This window comes from Leopardus geoffroyi, chromosome C1, assembly GCF_018350155.1.
Source record: "Leopardus geoffroyi isolate Oge1 chromosome C1, O.geoffroyi_Oge1_pat1.0, whole genome shotgun sequence".
NCBI classification, from domain to species: domain Eukaryota; kingdom Metazoa; phylum Chordata; class Mammalia; order Carnivora; family Felidae; genus Leopardus; species Leopardus geoffroyi.
In genome coordinates this window covers 14,104,793-14,132,013 of record NC_059328.1, presented here as the reverse complement: position 1 = coordinate 14,132,013, position 27,221 = coordinate 14,104,793, and the positions used below count along the sequence as shown (strand labels likewise).

Here is a 27,221-nt window from a genome sequence, read left to right as displayed (position 1 = left end):
CCGAAATCAAGAGTCAGACATTGAACCGACTGAGCCGCCCCGGCTTTTTTTTAATAGACGTAGTTTTTCAGAGCAGTTTTTAGTTCACAGGAAAATTGAGCAAGAAAGTACGGAGAGTGCCCGTATATTCCCTGCCTTACAACACATGGCCTTCCCCACTATAAATCAGCATTCCCCACCAGAGTTAACACTGCTGAATCTATGCTGACACATCATAATCATTCAAAATCCGTAGTTTCCATTAGGATTCACTCTTCGTGTTGTACGGTCTGTGCTTTGGGACACATTCCAGTGACACGTGTCTACCATTAGTACCGTTGCAGAGTGGTTTCACTGACCTGAACATCCCATGTGCTGTCCTCTGCTAGTTCAGCCCTCCCTCCCCTTCAACCTCTGGCAGTCACTGGTCTTTCTCCTGTCTCCATAGTTTTGCCTCTTCCAGAATGCCGCCTCGTTGGAATCACTAGTATGTAGCCTTTTCAGACTGGCTTCTTTCACTTGGCATTCAGGATTCCTCCATGCCTTTCCATGGCTTGGTATCTTTTCTTTTTAGCCCTGAATAGTATTCTGGTGTCTGGATGGGCCACAGGTTTGCTTATCCATTCACCTACGGAAGGGCATCTCCGTTGTTCCCAGGGTGGGGCAGTTATGAATAAAGCTGGTATGAACATTTGTGTGCAGGTTTTTGTGTGGACGGTCATAAGTTTCGAGCTCCTTTGGGTAAATACCAAGGTGTGCAGTTGTTGGATCGTACGAATACGATGGCAGGTGCACGCTTCGCTTCGTGAGAAGCCACCAAACTGTCTTCGAAGGTGGCTGCGTCCCATTTTGCGTTCCCACCGGCAACGAGTCAGAGTTCCTGTTGCCCCACAGCCTTGTCGGCAGAGTCCTGGGTCTGGGCCGCTCTCATAGGGGTGTAATGGGATCTCACTGCTGCTTTCGTTTGTATTTCTCCGCATCTCCCTGGTAACAAATGATGTGGAGCATCTTTTCATATTCTCATTTGTCATCTGCCTCTCTTCTTCAGGGAGGTGTCTGTTTAGGTCTTTGGCTCATTAGTTTACATCTTTTAGCTAGTTTGACTTGAATACTTTAGGGTTTTCTGTTCTGGCACAGTTGTGGGGGAGGGGAGACACAGCTGCTCGTGTCTCCAATTTACAGCAGCCGGAAAGACTTGAGGGCTAGGTTGAGTGGGGTGGATGTTACATTTGTATTTTAAAATGTCAAGATACTTACAACATGTATTAATACACATACACAGACAGTACTCCCAAACACATACTGTCGTATATTAAAAATTTTACGGGTATTAAGTGAATCATTGCAGCAACCCTGTGAAGTACATACTGTCCCATTTTACGGATAAATAGAGGCTTGGAGGGGTTAAGAAATTTGCCCAAGGTTCTTTCTAGTTGATGAATGGCAGAACTGGACATTGACTAGAAGTCTCTCTGGCGGTAACTACATTTTTCTGCATTCTCGACCCGTTAAGTGGTGTTAAAACGTCTTCCCGTGCCAGTAGGCCAGACCCATGTCACTATGGCCTTGGCTGGCGTAGATAGACGGCATGGCGCAAGCAGGGAACCCAGCACGGTTGCTGGAATGTTCCACCGAACAGAACAAGTGCTTTACCATTTCTGGGGTGAGAGACAGTATGTGCGTGTGCACGTGTGTGTGTCCAGCTTTGCAGGGTAGTAGTGACGGTCGTGTGTCCCAGAATAAAGTGTCACTGATCACCATCTTCAGCAGGGCACAAGTTGGTTTTGTATTTGTTTGTTTTGTTTTTTTCTTTTTTAAAAACAGCCTGCTGTATACGCCACATCAGTTACCTGGGAATGAAACAGCCTCCAGCCACCTCGACGTGTTCGTTCCTTGGTGAAGTACAGAGCGGGTCCTCGCCCCACAGCGTCTGTGGTTAACATACCTAGGGCACAGGCGGTCCTACTCGGGGGTTCTATTTCACTAAGGCCAATGTGGCATCTCCAGGATTACTTTGTGTATCTTATGAAGATACTCTAGTGTGTTGATGGAGGGCTTTTAAAGATTCTGCGCTTGGTCTGGGCAGAGCAGGCTTGGGACACGCATGAGGCGGTGCCTCTGAGCCGTCGGGCCGGCCTCCTTGCCTGTACTTCTCAGGGTGCGTGCGGTCGTCTGCCCTGTCTGCCTGGGCTGCCTTTCTCCCCTTTCTCGTCGTGCCTCCTGTGCCGTAGTCCCCTGGGCACTGATTACTTTCACTTCACCCCCACTCGGTCCTTCCTCCCTCCGCCCTCCTGCCTCCGTCATCGGTCCCGTGTTTATGAGGGCTGGCTGGCAGCTCGTGGTAAATGTGTGCAGACTGAATGCCAGATGAGGCGAGAGTACTGTGAAGCTCACGGTATAGTCTTTATCCTCCTGGGCCCCTGCGGCTGCAGTGACCCCCGTTGGCTGCTCTGGCCGTCTGCTCTGCAACTGGAGCGACCTCTTGACTGTAGATGCTCCAGGTCTCGGTCTCCTTTGCAAAGGCCTGGTGCCTGGGGACATGTCCCAAGCTTCCGTTGAATTCAGCGAAACACTTTAACCTTGGTGTGCATCTTGCCGGTTGTTCTTTGCCTGGTAACATTACCTGACTTGTATGTCCAAGTGACAGCAAAGGAGAAAGCCTAACTTGCCGTTGGAGCATGGTCCCTTGTAGGGCTGATCAGGAGGTCACACGTCAGCATCTCCCATGGTCTGTTGAATTGGAAAAGGAAAGCCGAGGGGCATTGAGCTGTGGGTGGAGCTCTGGCCTGCTTCCCACTTGGAGTATGTTCTGGATGCCTCCACGTGAGATTGTGCCGTCACAGAGCCTGTCCCCCTCTCTCTGGGAGATGTGTTGGAGGGCCCGCTGCAGTCCTGCTTGGAGTTAGAGTACCCTGGGCAAGCTGAAACTGCAAGAATGCTTTTTCAGAGGGGGTTTTAGGGGCGCCTGGGTGGCTCATTTGGTTGAGCGTCTGACTCTTGATTTTGGCTCAGGTCATGATCTCACGGTTTGTGGGATCAATCCCTGCATCAGGCTCTGTGCTGATGTGCGGAGCCTGCTTGGGATTCTCTCTCCCCCCGCCTCTCTGCTCCTCCCCTGCCCATACACACTCTCCCTGTCTCTCTCTTCCTCGCCCCCCCCCCACCATTTCAAAACAAATAAATAAACTTAAAAATAATAATAAAAGGGGGTTTTGGCGCTTCTGTTGGCAAAAGCAAAATAACACAGACATGTCTGTTTCTCTTTTCACAGAGCGATCAGCAGCTGGACTGTGCCTTGGACTTGATGAGGCGCCTGCCTCCACAGCAAATCGAGAAAAACCTCAGCGACCTGATCGACCTGGTATGAGCTTTGTTCGTGTGGTTTCCTTCGGGCTGTGGCTCCCAACTGGTTGTGTTTGTGTGCCTTTTGCCGTGCGGCGCTCAAAACACGGCAGAAACCTTCCACCCCCACTGAGCTCTGAGATTCCTCCACGCGGTTGTCTCGGAGCCAGCTGCGTTTGCAGAGCCCAAATAGGACTTCTGAAGTTGGTCACCGTCTGTCTCCTTGCCCCACCTGCATGGGTTCAGGTTTTAGAAGCTTGCATCTCCGCGCAGGGAGGAAGAGGCCATAGACGCCCAGCAGGCATTCGGTAGTGCCCGGAGCCAGGCTTCCTTCATTTCTTTGCTGTTGTGGAAGTTTCTCCAACCAAGGCAGTGCAGAATCTACCCTGTAACATACTTGAGGGCTTCCCTTCCACTTGGAATGGTATAAAACACAAAAGCTGGCTTTCAAAGATCTCATCACGCCTACTTTTTAAACGTGTCTTTTCTTTTTAATTCGGAACGATTGGTCTCACAATGAGAGAGAGAATCTGGTGGGAATGCCAGATTAACTGGCACCATGATATTATTTGAAATAGCTCAAACTATTTTAAATAACCTATAAAGCTATGGGAAATATTGAAAAGAAGTAAAATAAACTAAAATCAGGCCCCAAGAGGCCAACTGAGTTGCTAGATTTTTTGGCCAGTACATTCTGGCTCCGGCTCTGGCACCTGGGCCTCCGAGTCCAGTCCCCTGTTGTGCTCATGGCCCCCATGTCTTCTGGATGTGATCATCAGCTGCCGACCGTGGCTCATCGATGAGGTGGCTTTTACTGTAATGGATTGAAAACCTGTCCACACACTTCATTCCGTTGTATGAGTTCAGAGCAGTTGTACTAGCAAAGCCTTACCGCGGGAGACTCGTGTCATCGCCACGGAGAACTTCCCAGCAGTCTGCAGGCCCCTACTCGCAACTGTCTGTGTATTTATAGGCACCCAGAGTCCCAGTCGGGAGGCAGCTGTGTGACACAGTCAGCCCAGTGAGGAGTTGTGAACCCGCTAGCTTGTGCGGGTAACAGTTCCGCAAGTAAGGAGGAGGAGGAGGTTTCTTGAGGTGAACGGCCCTGATGAGAAACACAGCGACAGGTACTTGCGATGCAAGGCGCGATGGGTCCCGGCTGACACGGAGGCGTGTTAGGGGCGTGTGAAAGAAGAGTGGGTGGAATCGCGAGGCAAACGAGCCTCCGAACGTGCAGAATCAAGTCAAAACCCAGAGCCTGGGAGGTGCCTTCAGCCCGTGAGGGGAACGGAATGTACTCGAGGGGGTTGGTGGGCAGGCCCCCTCTGAAAGGGCAGTGGCCGCTTCGTTCCAGCTGCTTGTTTATTGCCCTGTGGGAGGGTGGTCCTCTGTTACTTGCTTTCGGATTTTTCTGGAGAAGCCATACATTTAGAATTTGATGTGAAACTTCCTGATTTTCCAGCGTTGGCCCAAACATTGGATTGGTTAGACCTGATTTTGTAAACAGTCTGGGCGTGAGGATGTGCAGTGAGTTGGGCGGGGCAGCTTGGGGGGTGGGGGAGGGTGTTGAGAGAAAGCAGTCTGTGTTGGGAAACGGTGAAATACAGAGTTGGGTGGTTCCGAGGGGTCCCTGAAGGTCAGAAGGAGGGCTTGAACGTGAGGCGGTGGCTATTGTCACCATCATCCGCTCCGTGAACTTGGGGCACACCGGGCTGTGCGGACTGGTTTGCTGACTCCCAGCCCCGTTAAAGTAGCGAACTGGGAAGTGCTGTATTGTTTTGTGTTTTTCCTGATCGGAGATTTTTGCTTATTTTTGCTTGATCGTATGTGGCAGAGGTGGGCAGAGGCTGAAGGTATGATCAGATCCCTAATTGGGTCAGTGGCGGAGGCCTGTTTGTCTTTAAACTCAGCATGAAAGCATGCTTGGCTGAGTTTAAATTCAGTGTGCCAATTTAGCTGTTACCGTATTTTAGAAATCAACCGAACATAGAAGAAATGAGCAAATTTTTCTCAGTAGACCATTCCTCGGGCTATTTTGTTCTTAGGGCAACTGAAGTGTTCTACAGCTGTGTGTTTTCTGTGCGATCCCCTTGCCGCTCTCTATTTCAGAGATGTCCCCAGAGCCGCTTTTATGGGAACCTGGTTAGCTTCCCTGGCTGGGTCTGGTACTTGTACTTGGGCTTGGCGGGAGTGAAGGAGAGCCGCCTCTCACCTCAGCCACATACTGGGTGCGAGAGGCCCACCGTGGCACGTACTTTGCCGAAGGGTGCTTGGGCCCAGGTTGAGGTACCACCCTGCACCTGCCCCAGATAGGTGACGTGCTCTGTGGCATCCTGTGGGTTAGTGTCAGAGGCGCTGCTTCCCCCCTTCTAACTTTGTCTTCCGTAGAACGTGGCTGGCGAGGGGCCGGAGGGAGATGCAGGTGGCGGGTTCAACAGCTAACAGTTGAACGCCTGCCGTGTGCCCAGGACTGGGCCGGGTGCTTTGGTTTGTGTTATTATTTCATCTGATTTTCACAGTCCCCCTTGAAATGTATGTAGGACCACTGCACCTCTTTTAGGTGATTTAGACTAGGTCAGGAAGAAGCCGGGGCGGTGGTGTGGCTGAGCAGTACCAGGAATCCCAACTCCTCCGGGTGGGATCACTCTGCTGGGTACCTTTTGGTGAATCACTCACCCCTAGAGCAACAGATTAATTATGGTACGTCTTCCTAATGTGTCCGTCTTACCTGTTTGGGGAAAAGGGGGTTAAATAATTCATCAGTAATTTAAAATATTAAAATGTATGTTTTATGGAGAGTAATTTAGGATTAAATTATGCAATTCAGGGGCGCCTGGGTGGCTCAGTCGGTTGAGTGTCCGACTTTGGCTCAGATCACGATCTCGAGGTTCGTGGGTCCAAGCCCTGCATCGGGCTCTGCTGTGCTGACAGCTCAGAGCCTGGAGCCTGCTTCAGATTCTGTGTCTCCCTCTCTCACTGCCCCTGCCCCGCTTGCACTCTGTCTAGACTCTCTCTGTCAAAAATAAACATTAAAAAAATTTCATACAGTTGAAAACAACAGCAGCAGCAGCTAGAGACTGGAAAGACGCTCCCTTCTTAGAGCTAGGCCACGTGGGATTAGCACTTCACTTTTGTCCAGTGCTTTGTGGGGAGGTTGGAGGGGTGCCGACTTCCCCTCACCAAGTTGTGTGGAGGCCAGCCTTGGGCCCCATCTACCTCCTAAGGCTGAACAGGAGGCCGTATGTAATAGATCCCCATCATCCAGCATGGGCTGGGGAATCAGTGTGCTCATTAATTTTTTAATTTGAAGTATGATAAATCTCAAAATGGAAATGGAGCATGACTTTTCGCCGAATTAGGATCTGGTAAAGCACACCTCGTTAAAACTATATTGACATGCTTCAAAGGCCACTTTTTGATTAATGGCCTTGCGTCAAGGTCCTCGCTATGCACCGTAGTGTATAAGGAGCACTTGGGCCCGTTTTGTTCAAGATCCCGTGACCAGTCCTAGAAATTCCTTCTTTGAATGTTTGTCTTTCATTGCTGCTAATTTTCTTCTCTTTGCCCTGGGAATGACAGGGTTTGTTTGCCTTTTTTTTTTCTTTTCTTTTTAACTGGGTCTGCAGTATTCTTTTCATTCCTGTAAGAGGTGGTCTGTGCTGAGTGTACTGCTGTGCCTCTGAAGTTCCCAGAGCTATAATTTCCGAAAACTCACACCGCCACGGGTCCGTCTAGAAGCAGTGTGTGTATCCAGGCCTTTGTTTCACATGATCTGGGATCAGTCCGGTGTTTTCCATTGCGGCGAACGCACCGCTCGGTGCAAATTGCAGTCATTCCTCCCGTGCTCACCTGCCCAAAATAATGAAGGGGCAGTAGTTGTTTTCAAGAGAAGTCTCCAATTTTAAGACTGACAAAAATGTGAGGATTTGCCAGCATTCTCCATGAAGGGAACGACCACGCTTAGATGTTGGAGCCAGAGAACTGTAGGGGAATTGACCCGGTCCACCAGCGGTCCAGTTACAGAGCAGTATTAAAGAGAAATGTGGCGTGTGCGTGGCCGCGAGGCCGGGGCAGCCCGATTTATCATGCCCGTTGAGCTTTCTTCCTTCTCTTTTCTTTCCAGCGTTTGAGCGTTTGCTGCCTCGGGATTATGGTGCATGCTGGGATTGGTGGGAAATGACCTTCCTTTGCAGATGGCCAAAACATCCATTTTATTACATATTAATCCTGTCGTACTAGAGTGAAGCCAGCCGAAATCCGTTGTTAAGCTGTTTCAAAAATACCCACTTCGTCCGTGTGGGCCAAGAATCATATGATGTTTAGATGCTCCCTTGGCTCCCTGAACTTTGACCTTCTGTGGCTTCATTCTGCACGCTGGCAGCTCTAGCCGAAACTTGGCTGGGTGTATTTTGAGCCCTGAGCTGAGGAGGGAGTTTGTTTCTGCGAGTTGGCACCCAGCAGGCCATCCGTCCTTTGCCCTCTTTCAGAGCAGACCAAAAATAGCCCTAAATCCGTTTAACCAGGCAGGAGAGTCTTTGCCCGCAAACGTTGGTTGTTTAATTTTTCATTCCTTCTTTCTTTTGTGATGTAGCCACCTAGAGGTCCAGCTCGTGAGTGTCCCCAGACCTAACTCGAGCCAGGGGGAGGTCATCAGCTGGGAAAGCCCCCAAGCTATCCTGGCCAGGCCTGGGGGTTAGAGGCGGGAAGAGGCATCCTGGTGCTTCTCCCAGCGAGTGGAGGACCCGGTCAGTTTCGTGGCCGCATATCCCTCTTTGTAGCAGCCAGAATTGCCCTCCAGAAATAGAAGGGGCCAGCTGGGTGCAGGGTTTTGCCCTGCCAGCCTCAGCAGCCCTGGGCTTTGAATGGCTTGCAGAAAGTGTCTGCCTCTCGGCAGCGTGAGGGCTGCAGGGAGCATGCAATTCTTTGCACCTGACAGGTCAGAAGGCTGGGGTGCACGGCGGGTTCTTAGGCACCGGGGGCCCAGCAGATGAGCGAGTGGGAACCTACAGCTTGAAGTCTCCAAGTCTCCTGCTCTCCGTGAGGCAGCCAGTGGAGCCAAGCTCTCAGACGTTTGTGAGTCTGCTGAAATGAAGGCGAATATTATATTTAATCGTCCATTAATATTATCGTGTCTGATTTCTGCCAGGCATTGTTACTCAATGTTCAGTCTTTAATAGCAGAACCAATGAGATCTGGAAGTTCTTCTCCCAGTGGTGGCTCTGTGAATGAAACACCATACCCGCTCCGTCCCCAGGTGGTGAAGACACGCGGGGCCTGGGGACCAGGGCCTTGCAGGCCAAGACAATCCAGCTTATCTGTACACAGGAGTGAATAGGCTTGTATCTTCTTCCTGCCTGACTTGCCCCTTATTGTCGCCATTGAAAACCGATCTCCACCAGCACTTTTTCCTCCTTTGTTTCAGAGGCGACATTTAAAATGTCTTCTTTCAAAAAAAAAAAAAAAAAGTGTCTTCTCCTTTCTAAAGGGGACTTCGCTTAAGTGGGTGAAAAGTTCGTGGATTGAAGTCCACATTTATGGGGCACCTCCTCTGAGTCAGCCGCTGTGCTCAGCCCTGGGAAGAAATGCAGCCTTTATTCCTTGGCTCCCTTTCCACAGGAGAAAATACCAGGATCCTTAAACCCGACCCCTAATGAGAAGGACCTTGGCTGGGTTCTCTCGGCCCGTTGGTCTTTACCGGTTAATCAGCTCTGAGGGGGGCTGTCAAGAGCTGCAGAACTGAGTTGCTCTTTCTACAAGAATGTAATATCCCCTGTGTGTCAAATACTCTTCCAGGGGCTGAGGGCACAGGACGAAAGCCCTGGCTCCATAGAGCTGGCACTTAGCGGAGAATTGCGGGAAGACTTTGGCCGGGGCCAGCTCGGCACTGTCTATCTATCAGGCAGATACCCAGCCGGAGCATTTGTTGTCTTTACTTTTGCGTAAAGGTGGTCGGGTCTCCTCGGTGGTCGGGCCCCAGCGGCAGGGAGTGTGTGCTGTCTCCCCCTGGCTCTCCGCTGGCCGCCTTTCACCAGGCCTCTCCCTGTTCCTCCAGTTCTTTCCCCACAGCATTCCTTACACTGGAGCAGATACACCTCTTTGGAGTTTGGGGGGCAGGTCCCAAAGTGGCTGCATGGAGTAGAGAATTTTATGTTTCTTCTCTTTAAACAATTACATTCCAATCCATAACATGCCCGCATGTAAGACATTTTAATATAAAAAGAATGCTTTCTGCACCAAAGCTTTAAGTCAAGTTGAGGCTTGGGGAAGTTGGCCTTTTCCTGCCTGGGGCCTTGTGCGTGGGCCTCCCAGCTGGGTGTAGGCTTCCCCCTGCTGGGCACCTAGGAGCTGAGCTGGAGGTAAGGGGTCCCCCGTCCCCGTCCCCCCCCCCAGTGGCACACCACTGACTCATGGGGCCGGGTGGTTTGGGAGCCCTAGGCCAGACCCCATTCTCTGGTCCCTAGGGAAGTTCCCTGTGGGTTTAGGTCAGGGTTGGGGGAACTTGGCTTCCATTCTCCCATTTGTCATAGGCTCTGTCGGGAAGTTTTCTCTCCTAGGCCGGATATTGTCTCTGGAGCTTGAGCAGGGGAATGGATCGAATAATTGGTAATTATGCAAAAGCCCCTGCACAGTCTCTGTTGCGCTGATGTTTCTGAGCTTATCCTGAGCTTCTCTACAGGCGACACTGAGCTGCAGTTCCATTTTACAAGGGGAAAAGCATTCCAGCCAAGGGCCTCCAGCAGTATTTTAATGAACTCCATTCCTTGGAAAGTTGTGGTGAGCCTTTTCATGCAAGCTTTTTTTGCTCTTTGAATGGACTGCAGCTGTGGGGACTAAAAAAAAAAAAAAATTAAAAAAAAATAAAAATGCAGGGCAGAGGAGAGAGCAGCCCCTGGACCAAGGTGCTGAACTGGCCCCCGTCCCCGACCCAGGGCTGCCTCTCCAGACGGAGATGATCTTTCATGACCCTAACCTGCTGCTGAGGCAAGGACCCTGCACCTCAGAGGTGCGGCCTCTGATTTGTGTCAAGGTGGCAGCTAGGCAGCCCTGTAAACCAGGCCCGCATGGCATGATTTGACTTGGAAAGGGAAATGGGGCTCCCTGGGGTGCCCTCACCTGGCCTGCTCCCTCCTAGATACAGCCCAGAAAGCTATTCGAATCTCTGATGAGTTCTGTTATACGTAGAATAATGGGCCCTCATTTGATCCATTTGAGAATGAGATAAATTGCCTGCTTCACAAGTAGTCTAGACAATTCAAACTCGAAGCCAAGTGAACGAAGGAGAAAAATCTGGGGGGCCTTTTGCTTTTCCTTTGTGTGCATGGGTTCCTCGAGGAGCCGAGACTGTTTCCAGGAGGCTGTGACGACGTGTCCGTTGGTCCTGAGCAGTTCTAGAGCACAGAGCAGTCACGGTGGATGACTCCGGATGGCTAGGGGCTTGAAATCCCCCAGAGTTAGGTAATTGGAAAGCTGTTTCCTGTCATTGTTAATGCCCATCAGCCAGTTCAGTTTTGTTATTTTTTTCAGAGGAAATTCTAAATTCTAAATGGAGATTATTTTGTGTGGGGGCTCAGATTTAGAGTTTGACTCTCCTCCCCTCTTTTTTGATTCTTCCTGATGTCGTTCTTAGTGAATGTCATGGAAACATGGCTTTAATGGAGGCCCATCAGGTGTCAGAAACACTCCTGTATGTGGGCCACGTTATTAATACATTTGACCTGTCGCCTCGTCTCCTCTTCTCAGCCCCTCTGAGAGGAGCGCGGGCAGAGCCCCTTCTATGGATGAGGACAGCGAGGGTGTCCTGTCCTGCACCTGGGGTGCGGCCCGGGGGAAGGTCCGACTCGGTGTTGTCCACTGAATTACGGTCTGAAAAATGAAAACGTGACAGTTCGGCACTTTCTGTGTGCCCTGCTAAAATTAAATCCTCTTTTAAGGTGAGACCGTAAAAGAAATTCACAATGAGGGCAGGCCGGTGGCCACGGAACTTGTAGGTACCTGAGGGAAAAAGCCTTCTTAGACTTCTTCCTGCCTCTTCTGGCTTGAAGCTCCATCAGAGCTTGAAGTGCGTAGAGCCTGCCGCCCGACTCTTGCCTGGCCTGGCTTTTGGGAGGAGTGGACTCCACTGGAATAGTGGTGCAGAGGGGAGGCCCTCGGTGACCGTCCCCCGACACACACACACACACACACACACACACACACACACACACAGGCATGCACACATGCACAGTCATGCTCACACGCCCACACTGTGTGTGTGCTGGGGCAGGGGATGCTCTTTAAAACATTCTGCCCTAACACAAGTAACGGTCAGTCAATAAAGCAAATCTAAAAATTTTAGGGAAAGCAAGCTGTTGCACTAGAAGAACTGAAGGGATGGGCCAGTAGATCGAATGACCAGGATCAGCACACAGCCCAGCGGAAGCCGGTTGGGCCGTATGAGGTGCTGGGGGCGCTGGGAGGACAAGACCCCGTTGGTGGCAGTGGCAGAACTTCACCGGCGAGGAACGGGCTGCACGAAAGGTGGGAGGGCTGTGTGCGAAGACAGCACAGAGCTCAGAACCGAGGGCAGCAGCGAGCGGAGCCGACCTCTCAGCAACGGGCCCAGTCACGCAAGCATTGAGGGTATATTACAGGTCACGTTCCTGTTTCCCTGTGAGAAAACACTTGATTATTTGGTCAAATTGCTGAAACAACTAAAACTTGGAAGGAAAACCAAGCCTGCACTCCCTCCTCCTCCTTACGGACTAATATGAAATGGACAGGCGAGAACCAGAGGGGAGCGTCCGACTTCGGCTTGGGTCATGATCTCGCGGTTCGTGGGTTCGAGCCCCACGTCGGGCTCTGTGCTGACAGCTCAGAGCCTGGAGCCTGCTTTGGATTCTGTGTCTGCCCCTCCCTGGCTCACACTCTGTTTCCTTCTCAAAAGTTAATAAACATATTTACTTTAAATATATTTAAAGAACCAGAGAGGAAGCAGAGATGATATTTGGTATTCAGATGGGGGAGGCCTTTACTAGGGCATAGAAACTAATGCCACAATGATGGCTGTGACCGTATGCAATTTTAACTTAAAAGTAGAAACAAAATAGGGGCACCTGGGTGGCTCAGTCGGTTAAGCATCTGACCTCAGCTCGGGTCACGACCTCGCAGTCTGTGAGTTCAAGCCCCGCATTGGGCTCTCTGCTGACAGCTCGGAGCCTGGAGCCTGCTTTGGATTCTGTGTCTCCCTCTGTCTCTTCCCCTCCCCTGCTCATGCTCTGTCTCTCTCTGTCTCAAAAATAAATAAAAACATTAACAAAAAAAAGTTGAAACAAAATAAAATGAAAGGGCAGAGAATAGACAAGTATTTGCCGCTTATGGTACAGAACATGCCTCCTCAAATCTTGAGAAACCTCCTCCTGAAGTTGTCGCTCTCGTCTCTCCCACTGGCCAGAAGTGGCAGCAGGGGCTGGGGCAGCTCTTCCAAGGTCACCAGGTAGCAGTGCTCTGAACAAGCAGCCTGGCTCTCGGGTTCCCAGCTGCCATGTGCTGTGGCCTCCACCAGAAAGGAAAGTGGGAATCCTTTGTTGGGACAGAGGGCCAGGCACACAGATAGGTGATTCAGAGAGACAGAGAGAGCGTGAGCGAGCAGTGCAGACGTCTAATCCACATCCTTTTTGTCGTCCTCAGAGGAATGCAGAATGAAACAGGATAGGTTGGAAAAGTCCTTCACTGATGACCGACCTGGGTTTCTGCTCAGTGGATGGATTGTATTTCCTCCTGGATACAACCTGCATTTCTCCTGATTGTCGTGAAATCGGTCGGCTCACCTTGGTTGAGCCTCTTGAGGAACAAAGACAGTGAGCAATGGGGAAAACGTGGCACACTCTGCCCTCTAGAAGCTTCACCATCCATGTTGTCCTATTAAAGGTACTGAGAAGTCCTGCAGTTAAAAAAACAAAACATCTCTTTTAAACTAGCATTTCTCTACCTCACTTTCATGGAATCTGCTTTGGAAAACATTGCTTTCCTGGAAAAGTTCGTAACCTGCCTATCAAATGACCTGGATTCTAGACCCTTTTTGACCACAGCCATAAGTATGATGTCGGCCAAGTTTAAAATTTTTGTTAACTGTTTGGCGAAATGGCTTAGAAAGAACATAGCTTTCCTTGTGGTTTCTTCAAATAGAGAACTGCTTCAGGGAGCTTTGCTCCTTCAGTGGGGGGGAAATAGGAAGGTGGATAAAAGCATTGTGTACATTAAGCAAATCTTACTGGAAGTCAGGGGTCGTGGGCTATAATGTTGGCTCTGCCACTAACTTCACTGTGATGGGCAGGACTCTCTGGGTCTCCTGCTCTCCCCTGTGAAGCGGGGGCCAGACGGTCACAATCTCAGAACCTGGGTTCTCTTGCCTAGGACTAAAAGAACATCACCATGGATACCTTGTGTCAGTGTCACTGCTCTCAGGATCCCCTTTTGCTGGCAGAAGAGGCAATTGATTTCTCTCAGGTCTGGGACCGTACGGGCCGCCCTGTATGGTAAACATGTGGAGAGAGCCGAGCAGGCGGGGGCCTTTGGCACATGTCCCCCAGGGTGGGGCTCTATTGCCTCCGCAGCTCACTTCCGTGGGCGGAGCGAGGCTGACGGGGACTGAAGCCCATTGGGTCACCTTCCAGCTTTGCGCCCACAGGCAGGTCACTTCACCTCCCAGAAGGTCCTCCAACATAGAGGATCGAAGTAAGAACACGACATTCCTGGAGCATTTGTGAGGATTTGGGGGTATGTGGAAAGCGCCGACGTGCATGACAGACAGGTGCTTCATAAATGCTAGCTGATGCCTTTCTTATCTCCACTGGCTTTCCAAGACCTGTTCGCTGACTCCTGGGTTCTGCCAGCCTAGGGGCCGTGCCCCGACACGCCAAGCAGCCTTCCTGTGTTTTCACACGTGGACAGTTTCGGTCTTGACTTTCACTGGGGTTTTAGAACCCAGCTCACGGTTGCCGGGACTTGGTGAGAAGGCCCTCCGCTGAGGCGTTTTTAGGTGGTCCTGAAAACCATTGCCCCGTCTTCTGACGGTGGGGATTCCTGAATGGAAAGCAGGGAGACTCCATTGCCCTCAACCCCAGAGTCGGCAGAGGAGGTCAGAGTCCCACTGTGGCAGGCAGGTTTCGTGGCCAGTAAGGACATCTGTTGTGCCGCAGGATGGGGTGATGATGTGTCCTGCTTCCCGTCCCGTCCTGGTGGAGGGGGTTTCCCGGCCTGTGTGAGTCGTCTCCCCTCTTCTCCCCTGTTGCTTTGGCGGGCGCCCTTCTCCCTGCTTCGGTTCCCTGAATCCCTAACGCCCGGAGCTCTGCCTTCGGAAGCCCTGGCGGAGGAGCCAGACAGGATGGGTCGGATGGTCCGACGGCTGGGGAGCATGACCTCAGTGCCCGAGGACCAGCCGGCAGACCGGACAGCCTCACAGGGCATTTGACCTCACCGCCTTCTCTTCAGCCACCCAGAGGTGCCACCCAGGCACCCGGGTATCATCTGGGACAGGCCACTTGTGACCTTAGAACCCTCAGGATCCCTCTCTATTGTCCAGGTTCCTCTTCCGTCTGATCAGGACTGCTAATCTCTTGCCCCAGCCTGAACCCACCCCCCTCATCTCCCCCACCCACCCCGCACCGCACTGCCAGTGTGACCCCCCAGGCATCCTTTCCCCAGCTTGAGGACCAGCCCTCCAAGTCCACGTCTGCGGGTCCTTCACAGTCATCCAGCCGTGGCCTCTGTTCCGTGGCCTTTCCCCTTCGGCCCCTCTCCTGAGTCTGTGGCTCTGGGTGGGGAGGCTACTCGAGCACCTTACCCGCCACACCCTGTTCATCCCCCGATGCAGAAAATGCCTGCGAGGTGCCACCAGCCGTGGTGTGGATGTTTGGGGTGGGCTCGCGGCAGAGTACCCATTTATTCTGCACATTTCCTGGGACACAGACTGATTGTTTAACCATTTCCCCCCTCCGCATATACCCTTTGTCAGGCTACAGAAGCCTGTTTGAGTATGCTTGAAGATCAAACTCCTGGAAAGTTCTGGGTTAGGAAGTTTTAGGGCACCCGTGAGTCTGACACTCCGTGCTCGATATGCCCACTAGGAGCACCAGACCTGATTACGGTTGAGTGCCTGGAAACCGAAGGGCCTGGCCAAGCCGAGCTCTCGTCGTCCCCGTGTCTGAGCTGGGAGACTCGTGGGCTGTGGCTTCTACATCTAAGGGGTGGGCGTGATGACGCGGACCTTGAAAACTGGAGATGGTGTGCGTGCGAAGCTTCGAGCACAGTACCTGGCTCAGAGTAAGCAGCCTTCTGCACGGGGCTCTTGCACACGTGCGATGTGGCCGTTGTGCGAATGAGTTAAAACTCTGCTGGTCACCTGGCTTTTAGTTGGTAACTGTCAGATGCCAAATCCCTTTCTTGACCCTCTGCCTACTTAATGTATTTAAACCACAAACCACAAGGTTAGTCTTATCCCCATTTTACAAGTGAGGAAACAGGAGGCTTAATGAGTCGGTCGGAGCCCCACAGCTAATGAATGAGTAAGTGGCAGGGTCAGGATCAACCCCAGGTCCGTTGGACTCAGATGCCCCTTCTTCTGTCGCCCTGCTGTCTGTGCCCACCGCTTCTCCAGGAATAGTTTTCTTCTGGGCACCGCAGGTCCCCAGCCGACGGCGGACTCTGAATGCAGATACCGTCACAGTAATTCACGCCGGCAAGAAGTTACTCAGTCCCCTTCCCAGTTGCAGGGGCGGCCGAGGTGGGGATCACGTGACCCCAGGTCCGGTGGTCTCTTTCTACTGGGAGCGCCGAGGCGGGTGCCTTCCCAGTCCACCCGGAGGCTTCCCGTCGCTTGCAGGAAGGAGTCAGCGCTGTAGAAAAGGGTGCAGGGTGAGGAATGATTCCGTCCTCCGTTTTGGGGTCACTGGCCCTCATCAGGCAGGACACTTTTTATTCATTAGGCGGTTTGCGGTTGCCGCGTCGCCACATCTGTTGCTGCCTTCCTGGGCCTGTTGGGCTCACAATTAAGGTTCATTAGAGACCCTGTCAATCACAACAGGCACAGAACCTGCCTTCGAGAGGCCTCACGGAGGGGCTGTCCCTGTGCCCTCCCCCCTTGCAAACGATTACTGACCAAATTCTGGATGCGTGGTGTGCAGGAGAAGAGGGAAGAACGTGCTTGTAAAACTCCAGACTCTCTGGTCCTGGGGGGCCTGTTACCTTGCGTGTAATTGAAACCTTCACGCCAAGACCAGAATTGATGTTGCAGATGGTGCTGGTAGGAGTTGTGTCAGATGGAGGCTTTGGAAAAGTTCTCTGACAGCAGGCCACTCGAGCAGGGATTCGGGGCCAAATGCAGAAGAGATTTAATTATCGTTAATCTCCCTCTCTCCTCTTCCTGGAATGCGGAGGCACACTTAATTACTACTGACTGGAAGCTAAAATAACACTCTGGGTTCAGAACAAAACGCTTTAGGAGGTTTGCCCCAGGCTGGAAATGATTATTCTTCATGCTAGTGGATTTCCCCTCATTGTGACGGTGCTGAATGTAAATTGGGAGTAAGGGGTGTGCGTCGGGCCCTGGAACGTTGTTGCTGCTGCTTCCCCGACATTCTCACACCCTGTTTCATTGACCTTCCCGCTTCTGAACTCCTCCTGCCGGGGGAGCCACATCTCCAAGCCGTGTCACTCACCAGGGCCTGGCTGCCTAACGATTCTGCATTCTTAGGCGCCGAAGGGCCCTCGGGTTCCAAAACACCTGTGGAATGTAACACTGCTCATCCGTGTCCCCGGGGTCTACAGGCCCGGCCACATCGCTGATGCTAAATAAATAGTGGTTGATGGTCCAGTAAACCCAGCCGTCCCCAGACTCCGAGAGCGCAGGACCCTCCATACATGCTTTGTAAAGCCGTGCAGTCTGGGGAGAGAGGGGAAAGGGGGCAGGGTGGCCTCAGCCCCACAGAGTCGGCACTGGTGGCCCCGGCAGGTGGCAGGACACAGGGAAGCCACTGCGCGTCTTTAAGATCACCAGGGTCACGACTTAGCTGGGGCTGGTGCACCCTGAAGACCGGGGTGACCTTGAGTAAGCTGCTTCGGCTCCCTGTGCCTCCGTTTCCCCATGTTTACGGCACAGTGAGTTATGAATTCACCTTGTTCTCAGAGGGCGGGTGGAAGGACTAAAGGGAGTGCTCGGGGCAGCGTTGGGGGCACACGATGAGTGCTCCCTGGGTCACACCGACCGCCGTGACAGAGAGAAGGTGGTGCACCTTCCTTACGGCTTTTGTGACAACAGGTAGTGGGTGCAGAAGAAACACAGGAACTAGAGCGGCTTTCCCGCTGCAGTTCAGCTGTCCTTTTAAGGAGGGGTGTATCCCTCGTCCGTGCGCCCCGTGTTGTCTGGTTTGGCTGGGTTGTGGGGGAGTGCGGCTTGGTCGGGCTCTGGGAGGTGGTGCTGTCATCCAGCCGGGAAGGGGGCGGTGGGCGTGCCACATCTTCCCACAGTGACGACTGGGCTTGAATGCCATCACCTCTAGTTCTTGACCTCTTGGGTCTTGGCAGTGGAGGCATGAAGTAGGGTTTGTGGCTTCTGGAAGAGCTACATCTGGGAGTCCAGCACAGAGGCCGGCCCCGGGAGCACTGGGTGCAGCTCGGGCTGTTGGAGGCCAGTGGAGACATGGTTCCATGTGCCCGAGGTGGTCTCTTGTAAGGAGTCCCACCCGCCCCCATCCAGCCTGCCGGCCGAAGGCATCTTTATCCTCATTTAAAGCAATTCAGTGGACATTTGTTGCTACTACCCCTCCCTAGGTTACTGGATTATTCTGACAGCCTCTGGACCTCCCTGTCTGTAGTCCCACACCCGGGTGGACTGATAAGTCCACCTCCTTATCAGCAGCCAGAGTAAACTTTCCAAGATGCAGTTTTCATCGTGACCCTCCATGACCCTGCCTGACTTCACACTGTCATCAGGATCAAGGCCAGAGAACAGTCTGGGTTTAACAACTCTTGATCTGACCTGACCCTGTCAACCCCTCTTTCCCCCTTCCCTCCCCCGAGGCCCCTCCACTCCAGCCATACTCACCTGCTAGGGTTTCCCAGAGGCCCTGTGCTCTGTCTTGTAGGATCTTTGTGCGTGCCGTCCCTTTACTGGGAATACATCTCCGCACCAGCTCTGCTAATCTTTCGGACCTCTGCCTTGGCCTCGCTCCCCCACCCTGTCTCTTGGTCACCCCAGCCATGGTACTCCCCTGTACTCTCAGGGACTCTCACTGCCCCCTACGCTCTACGAGGGCAGGGATCTTGTCTGCTTTGTTCACTTTTGTATGCCCAGTGTGTGGCACGTAAGGGACCCCCAGTGAAGGGACCCCTAAGCGCTAGAGCCTGTGCTGAAGCACGGGGGTCAGAGTGGTAAGATAATATTTGTGTCCAGAGAGCCCACAGTCGTGGGGAAGCCAGATACCCAGATGGATTTAATACAAGGATTCTGATGGAGAGGAACACAGAGCTCCATGGAGGCAGCATGGAGGGGCATTGAGCTTACCCTTGGTGGGTGGGTTTCAGGGAAAGCTTCTTGGAGTAGGTGAAGCCTAAGACAGGGTGATAGGAAGGGAGCTGGCTGGACAAAGATCAGGTAGGAGTGTGTGTCTCTGTCCAGATTAGACCTGCAAGTTGATGCCTGGTAAGCTGCGGGCATTGGCTCAGGCCTCGTGAGTCCCTTGCCAAAAAGCAAGTGATGGGTGCACACTCCAGTCTCACCGAGGACCAGCTGTTAGTTGCCACTCAGACTTTCTAGCCACATAATAGAAGGGACAGCGATTGATTATTTGCAGTTTTAAGGCTGGAGCTGGGAAGTGTGCCTCTTCCCTGAGTTGCTCGGTGAGCTTGCCTGCCTGTGGAAGAGTCCCCGGCAGTTCTTTCCTGGGCAGCGACGACCTGGCTGGCCCTGCTGATACCGAGTGCTTCGTGCAGCCGCAGTGCCAGTCGCCTGTATCTTGTGTGATCTCACAGGGACCTTGGGCTTTCCAAATCTGGTCTTTCGGGTGCTCCGTCACCGCCTGGTGTCTCCTTAGCCCCGGTTGCTAACAACTACTGCTTCTGTTACCAGCAGTAGGCTCCCGGCGTTCTGTTTCTCCTGAACTCTTAGGTTGTGGTGGAGGAGAGGGGCGCGACGGCTCTGCCTTTGTTCCTGAGCCTTGTCACCTAACTTAGATTTGGGAACTTGGGGCACAGGGCACCCTCCAAAGGAGAGCCAAAGCACCTGTCTAAAAAGACCGTGCCCTGGTGCCGTGTGGGACATCACGATGTCCCGGACAGAAGATGGCCACACGGGTGTTGGCCATGTGGGGAAAACCACTGCCTCCTCCTTCGCCCCTTGGGAGCTGAATAGGCACGCGTTCCCCCTGAATGGAGCTGGGGGGATATCATTTTTCTGTTTTATTACAGACCATCTGTCCATGTGCCTGATATTTAAGTCCATTAGAAACGCTTATGAAAATGCCATATAATACGTGCAGACGAGAACTGCAGCCCCAGGTGTGCGGGGCTTTTTAGTTTTCCCTGGAATTATGTTTCTGCCTTAAAACACCTTGACAGGGGCGCCTCGGTGGCTCAGTCGGTTAAGCCTCCAACTCTTGGTTTCGGCTCAGGTCATCGTCTCACGGTTCATGAGCTTGAGCCCCGCATCAGGCTCTGTGCTGGCAGCCGGGAGGGTGCTTGGGATCCTCTCTGTCCCTCTCTCTTTGTCCCTCCCCTACTCACACTGTCTCAGTCTCTCTGAAAACACATAAATAAACTTAAAAAATATAAATAGGGGTGCCTGGGTGGCTCAGTTGGTTAAGCGTCCGACTTCAGCTCAGGTCATGATCTCACGGTGTGTGAGTTCGAGCCCCGCATCGGGCTCTGGGCTGTCCGTTCAGAGCCTGGAGCCTGCTTCCGATTCTCTGTCTCCCTCTCTCTCTGCCCCTCTTCTGCTCACGCTCTGTGTCTTTCTCTCAAAAATAAATAAACATTAAAAAAAATTTTTTTTTTTTTAAATGTGAATAAAACACCTTGACGGCAGAGGTTTCCTGTTCACTGTGGGAAGTGCTCTTAGGAGGGAGCCGGTCCAGCCTGTCTCCTCCCAGGCCAGGGCATCCCCCTCTGTTGCACCAAGGGATCGATCACCAAGCTGCTGAAAAGGTGGCAGGAGATAGGACCGTGGGCTTCACTCTTGGTGAGAGTGTCAAGCCGAACGCAAACTTCTTGGTCACCCTGTTGATTTCCACATTCTTTCCATTCCGGAGACCTGGGGAAAATCTGCCGATGCTCCACAGGCTTTGCAAATCTTTCCCTAATTAAAGGGCCTCCCAGCTGTGTGCCCGGCTCCTCTGCCTCAAATCTCTGCCCTTTCGTGTTTGTGTCTAAAATTCCATCTTTCCAAAATGTTGGCCGCTCAGCAAGTCTCCTTGCACGCCTCCAAGAGGGGAAATCCTTTCCTCTTTGGTTTCTGTTCTGCCGGGCACGGATTTGCATCTCTTTGGGTTGGATCGTTCGTGAAGGCGCTCCGTGGTCCTTTCTGTTAGACTTGCTGGGTGCACATTGCCCTGGCACGGGGAGGTGGCAGTGCGTGCCCTCAGTGCCTGTGCTGTTGCCCTCTTGGAGGCACGAAGGACAAGGGTATCGTTTGGGTTTCGTTCTGGGCAAAATGAACAAAAGAGCTCGGTCCTCCCGTGGTGCTGGCTAGTGGGCAGCAGTACTGTGAGATCAGGGAAGTAGTTCAGGAGGAGTCTGATCTAGTTGAGGATCACCGGTAGCAGGAGGCTGCACTCTCCTGATGGGAAAAAGATACGCGGTTCTTGTCAGCTGGAGCTGGGAGGCGTGATTCATCAGAAACCCACAAAGACCCCTTCCTCGGCCTTGCCCTGCCCTAATAGAACTCCCTAGTCGGGGGTCTATCTGGCGTCTGCGTTTTAGGAACTGTGTGGCATCCTGTTGCCGGTGGACCCCCGGGAGCAGTGTTTTAGGTAATGTTTGGAGAGCCTCCACTGAGGAGGCCTGAAGAGTATCTCTCTAGATTAGGTCTTGCTTTCTGGTCGATGACAACCGTGAGACGGCAAAGTCCGTTGGAAAGAGATTCCGCTTCCCCAGGACTCGGAGAGTCAACAGGGAGGCCTGTGCAGCCTGGCAGACACTGGCCCTGGGTGAGCAGTGCCTGGGTCACCCCTGTAGAGCACATCTGGGACCAGATGGAAAGCACTTGAGAGCAGCATGGCGTGCCCAGCCTGTCTCCCTGACCTTGGAAATGGGTCTAGCACGTGGGCCGGGATGTGGAACAGCCTGCATGTCCTTCAGGGACCTGGGGTTTCTGATGTGTGTCCATCGGCAGGCCCTTTAAGAGCGGATGGCGTGCTCACTGCTGGTGACCAGGTCTCAGATGCATGACGGGGACACTGAAGCTGATGAAGATCCTGTCATGGGCAGGAGGAAAACACCGCTTCCCTTTGGTGTGTGGAATTGGCGTGGGGGGCTCTGAGGGGGTGGGGGAGGTCACTCCTGGAAGAGAGAAGAGGGCGTAGTGTAGGTTCTGTGTACAAATAGAGAAATTTCTGTTCGAGTTTGAATTTAAGTGTGGGATTGAGGGCGAAGCCCATGCAGGAGCCTGTTCCTTGTCCCTTGTGCTGGGTCTGGGTCCTGAGGTCGTGCACCTCGGAGGTGGGCCCGGCTCTTAGGCTCTCTTGGATCACACACAGTGCCTCGCTCAGGAGATGTTGTGTTCAGTTTTAGGAAGAACGTCACAAGCTTCTGATTAGCTCCAAAGGCCATTTCCTGGACGGTCATAGAGATAAGTACATAGACTGTCTTTTTTTTTTTTTTTTTTAATATATTGTTTTTAGTGTTTATTTTTGAGAGAGAGACAGAGACAAGAGTGTGAGTGGGGGAGGGGCAGAGAAAGAGGGAGACACAGAATCTGAAGCACGTTCCAGGCTCTGAGCTGTCAGCACAGGGGCTCGAATTCACAAACGGTGAGATCGTACCTGAGCCAAAGTTGGACGCCCAATCAACTGAGCCATCCAGGAGGCCCTAGACTGTCTTGATCTGTGAGACTTTGCAGAATCTTAAGGCTAAAACGAACCTTGCTAGTCATCTAGTCTGGTGGCTTTCAGATATTTCTTTAATGACTGGAATCCTCTTTCAAGCTAAATCTTAATACAAACACAAAAGAGTCAGGCCCTCTTACCCTGTCACCCTGAGCCCCTCTCCACCAGCATCCCACCAGGCACCGCTTCTCTGCCTTGGAGAAGCAAAGGACCCATCTCATTCAGTTGGTCCATTTTAGAGATAAGGAAACTGAGGACCATCCAGTGGTCTACGCCCATTTCATTAAGGACCCAGCTCCGGCTTCCGGGCTGATGATGCGTCCCCTACTTTGTGCTCTGTTTATTAATTTGTTTTGATGTGGGAAAGCTCTGGGTTGTAAGGGTTGGTGCTCCAGTAGCTACTGTGAGTGAAGGAAAAAATAACATTGCCTTTGGCCCCCGATGCCCAGATGCTTACTAACCCAGACTTCGATCATGTAATATATTCTCTGCTAAAATCCAAATTGGGGGCGCCCGGGTGGCTCAGTTGGCTAAGCATCCGACTTCAGCTCAGGTCATTATCTCACGGTTTGTGAATACGAGCCCTGTGTCGGGCTCTGTGCTGACAGCTCAGAGCCTGGAGCCTGCTTCAGATTCTGTGTCTCCCTCTCTCTCTCTGCCCCTCCCCCGCTTGTGCTGTCTCTCAAAAATATATAAATGTAAAAAAAAAAAAAATTTAAAAAACCCAAATTGATATTTTTGCATTTGCATTGAACTTAGACTTCCCTGGATGTACCTGTGCTCTCCACCTGGGACATTCTCTCTTGATTTCTCTTTTTTTTTTTTTTTTTTTTTTAAAACAACAGCTTAATGGAGATATAATTTACTTGCTGTAACATTCACTCTTTTAAGGTGTGCGTTTCATGGGTTTCTAGCATATGCACTGGGTGGTGCAGCCATCCGGATTCCATGCCATACTCCTTTGTCCAGGTGGGTGCCCCTTCTCCACCCCAGTCCCCCAGGCATCGCCGTGCCACACTCGCGCTTCCCTTTTTGTAACTTAGCTCCCGGCTAGCTCCTCACACGTCTGCCTGGACTCCCCTGCTCGTTCTCCCCTCCGAGGGAGCCCTGGGCAGCCCTCCTCTTCGTTTCTGTGGCCAATCCAGTACTCCCTGTCCATAGCACGTAGCACATCGGGACTTGGTTTGTGTCCCTCTCTCTCCTCCTATACTTTGAGCTCCTTGAGGGTGGGGACACTGTATTTAACCCCTCATGCACTTGGGTGGGTTTCATCTGGAACGTCAAATTTGAGTGTTATCTCTTAATGGGCCAAAGTGCAGAAACAGAGGAGCTCTTGATCCTGGAAAGACACAGCCAATGAAAGGGGACACATTGGTGCCTCCTAAGTGGAGCCAACTTCCCCAGTAGGAAGAATTACAGATTTTTCTTTGTGCGTGGTCATTTTCTCTGGGTGACTCAGTGAAATTAAAACAAAACCTGATGAGGCATCCATCCAGTGGAAGGAATCCAGTGGGAAACATTGTGGCTGGCCAGCCGGGATGGTTTTTGTGCTAATGGGGGCCGGGGGGGGGGGGGCAGGCCCGGCTTGTTCTGGGCATGCCTCACATAACGTGGCACAACAGCGCTGGCCTCCGGCCCCGCTCAGACACACACACACACAGATGGCACGAACATTTCCACTTGAAAGGAACCAGCCACATCGCTGGAATTTTGCGAGACTGTCAGGGTTGTTTGGAAGTTTGTGGTCTTGAGAGTTTGGGGAGAATGTGTGGTGGAAAGAGCCGGAACTCTGGCATACGACTCGGTGGCTGCATGGCTCTGAGCCTCTGCTGCTGCTTCGCGAGGTCGTTGGCCTCCCAGGGTCGGCTGTAAGGGTCCCTGGAGCAAGGTGTACCGGGACCTGGCCCCCTGTGAGGCCTCGGCGGGGGTGGTGGCGTTGCTTTGGTCGGCGTACCCTCACCCACTCTAGGAATCCTGTCCCTGTGCCGGGACACATGGATGGGTACCCAGCGGTTTGTCCCCCCCTCCCCGCCATGCTGAGCCTTCCCAGACCAGCAGTGAAGAACGTTTCTGCGTTTCACCAGCATTGCCTGTCTGGCAGCTCACTTCTCACTCGGGCGGCACATGCCCTCTGTCAGTTCCCTACTAGGATCTCAGCGTGTGCGTTTCCACGGTAGCCTGTTCGTAGCTTTAAGGAGGGCTTGCGCATGAAGGTTTCGCACGCGGGTTTTGTAAAGCCTGAGCCCGGGCCCAGACCCGAGTGCGCAGCGATGAGCAAGGGGGCAGATCGTTCGTTCACTTTCCACCCTGAGAGCGGCTGCTTTACCCTCAGGCCGTTGTGGGGAGGGGGGGTCCACGTGGACCTCGTCATGCAAACCCCACTTCGGCCGGGTGCGCCTCTCTGCCACCACCCACTTGGTGATCCTTCCAGCTGAAATAGTTCTGTCCCATGGCTGTTCGCCAGGCAGCAGGCTCCAGGCGGCACCGGCCGAGGGGCCTCCTCTAACTGCAGGCCTCAGCCACATTGCTTAACCTACCTGTGCCTCGGCGTCTTCCTCTCTGGTCAGCGATAATTTGGGATGACAGTGACACCAGTGTGTCATACAGGGTTGCCATAATGATAAAGTAAGAACGTGTGTGTGGGCGCCCGGGTGGCTCAGTCGGTTAAACGTCTGACCTCGGCTCAGGTCATGATCTCGCAGTCCGTGAGTTCGAGCCCCACGTCGGGCTCTGTGCTGACGGCTCGGAGCCTGGAGCCTGCTTCGGATCCTGTGTCTCCTTCTTTCTCTGCCCCTCCTCTGCTCATGCTCTGTCTCTGTCTCTAAAAAATGAATAAATGTTAAAAAAAACGCCTTGTGCATAACCACTTAGAAGAACATCTACAGCTGCTAGGGTCATAGCTTTTTTTTTTTTTTTTCCTTAATTTTTAAAAAATTTTAGACACAGCTGTAGTGAAGGAGAGGGGCAGAGGCGGGGGGGAGAGAATCTTTTAAAAAAAAATTTTTTTTTTCAACGTTTATTTATTTTGGGGACAGAGAGAGACAGAGCATGAACGGGGGAGGGGCAGAGAGAGAGGGAGACACAGAATCGGAAACAGGCTCCAGGCTCTGAGCCATCAGCCCAGAGCCCGACGCGGGGCTCGAACTCACGGACCGCGAGATCGTGACCTGGCTGAAGTCGGACGCCCAACCGACTGCGCCACCCAGGCGCCCCGGGAGAGAATCTTAAGCAGGCTCCATGCTCACCGTGGAGTCTGATGCAGGGCTTGAACCCACGACCCTGAGGTCTTGACTGGAGCTGAAATCAAGAGTTGGACGCCCAACCAACTGAGCCATCCAGGTGTCCCCAGGTAGTAGCTTTTAGAAACTGAAATAGAGGGGGCGCCTGGGTGGGTGCCTCAGTCAGTTAAGCGTCTGATCTTGGCTCAGGTCATGATCTCACCATTTGCAAGTTTGAGCCCCACATTGGGCTCTGTGCTAACAGCTCAGAGCCCAGAGCCTGCTTCAGATCCTGTCTCCCTGTCTGTCTGTCTGTCTCTCTCTGCCCCCCCCCCCCCCCCCGCTCACACTCTGTCTCTCTCAAAAAGAAGTAAACATTAAAAAAAAAAAAATTACAGAAACTGAAATAGAGGGTGGAGATCCCCTGTCCTTCCCATGAAATTACAGGGCCTTAGTGTAAAGATCACATTATCAACAAGTTGTTTTCATGTAGTTTTTACCTGGTCTTTTTCCCTGAAAGATTTGAAGTGATTTCTAAGAATGCAGCCAAGACAGTAATCCCTTAATGACAAAGACTGAGGAGGCAGGACCACGGAACATCCAGCAAGAGGGTCACAGCTCTCTGTCCACGCTTGTCTCTGTATGGTCGCCACCGGGTGATCGTCACATCCCTAGGGCTGAGAGCTTGAGTCTCCGTCTGCCTTGAGGGGCCAGCGGTCACAGGCACGCTCACCCTCGCCTCCAGCCAGCCAGCCCCCTAGCCGAGTCTCCAGGAGGGAGAACATTCTGGGAGCCTTCAGAAGATCAGAACTCGACCTGAGGGAGCCTGCGGCTCTGCACTGGAGCACCATGTCACCAGCACTGGAAGCCCCGACGGTGTTAGGCCCCACCCTTGTCCTGAGGAGAGAGACCCCGTCCTGAACGTGTGAGGCCCACAGCCAAGGCCTTGTGGCCTGGAGGAGCATAGGCCAGGGAGTCACCTCCTCTCTGAAGCTTTAGGGCTGCAGGGAACAGGCGGGGGTTCTTAGGTGCCCCGGGGAGAGCAGCCTCGGTCTGGATGGACTGTATAGGACACTGGGGCAGTGGGCTCTGCTTGGGGTAACTGCCTGCACAGGCTCCGAGGCCACAGTGACTTCTGTCTGGTGACTTTTCTGCCTCTGGCTTCTTGAAGGTGTTTGTGTATTGTGCTCTGTCCCTGGGGGACAAGGCCTTAATTAAAAGGAGCAGGCAGGTTAGAATGACCCTGAATTCTCTAGACTTGCCTCCACCAGATGTGGACTTGTAGCCCTGGCCAGGGAATGGTTAATTTAATTAGGCTCCGGCTGCCTGGTTCATCCCCTTCGGGGAAGCGTAAGGTTACAAATGGACAACAGGAACCTTGTGTGTTCGCCTGTGGTTGACTCACAGATAGTGATTTTAATTTTTCCTTTCAATTTGCCCTCTTTTTGTTCTGCCCTTTCCTGACCCTTCCTTTAGAAAACCGTTCTGGCCTCTTATTCCAGGCTGTGAGCTTCTAGAAGGCAAAGCCTTTGGAGTCTTGAGTATGAATGGCTGAAACCCAGCCCAGGAAGTTCATCTCTGTTATTTCTCTCTGGGGTGGTTTAGGGCA

General features: G+C 52.5%; 1 protein-coding gene across 5 annotated transcripts in view; it reads left to right on the top strand.

Annotated features, from left to right (window-relative positions):
• CAPZB (capping actin protein of muscle Z-line subunit beta) overlaps positions 1–27,221 on the top strand; it is a 134,965-nt gene that overhangs the window by 59,574 nt on the left and 48,170 nt on the right. For all 5 annotated transcript variants that reach the window (XM_045475881.1, XM_045475882.1, XM_045475879.1 and 2 more), the window contains exon 2: positions 3,251–3,340. In XM_045475881.1, the coding sequence (XP_045331837.1) occupies positions 3,251–3,340 (90 nt within the window). The remainder of the gene's footprint in view (positions 1–3,250; positions 3,341–27,221) is intronic.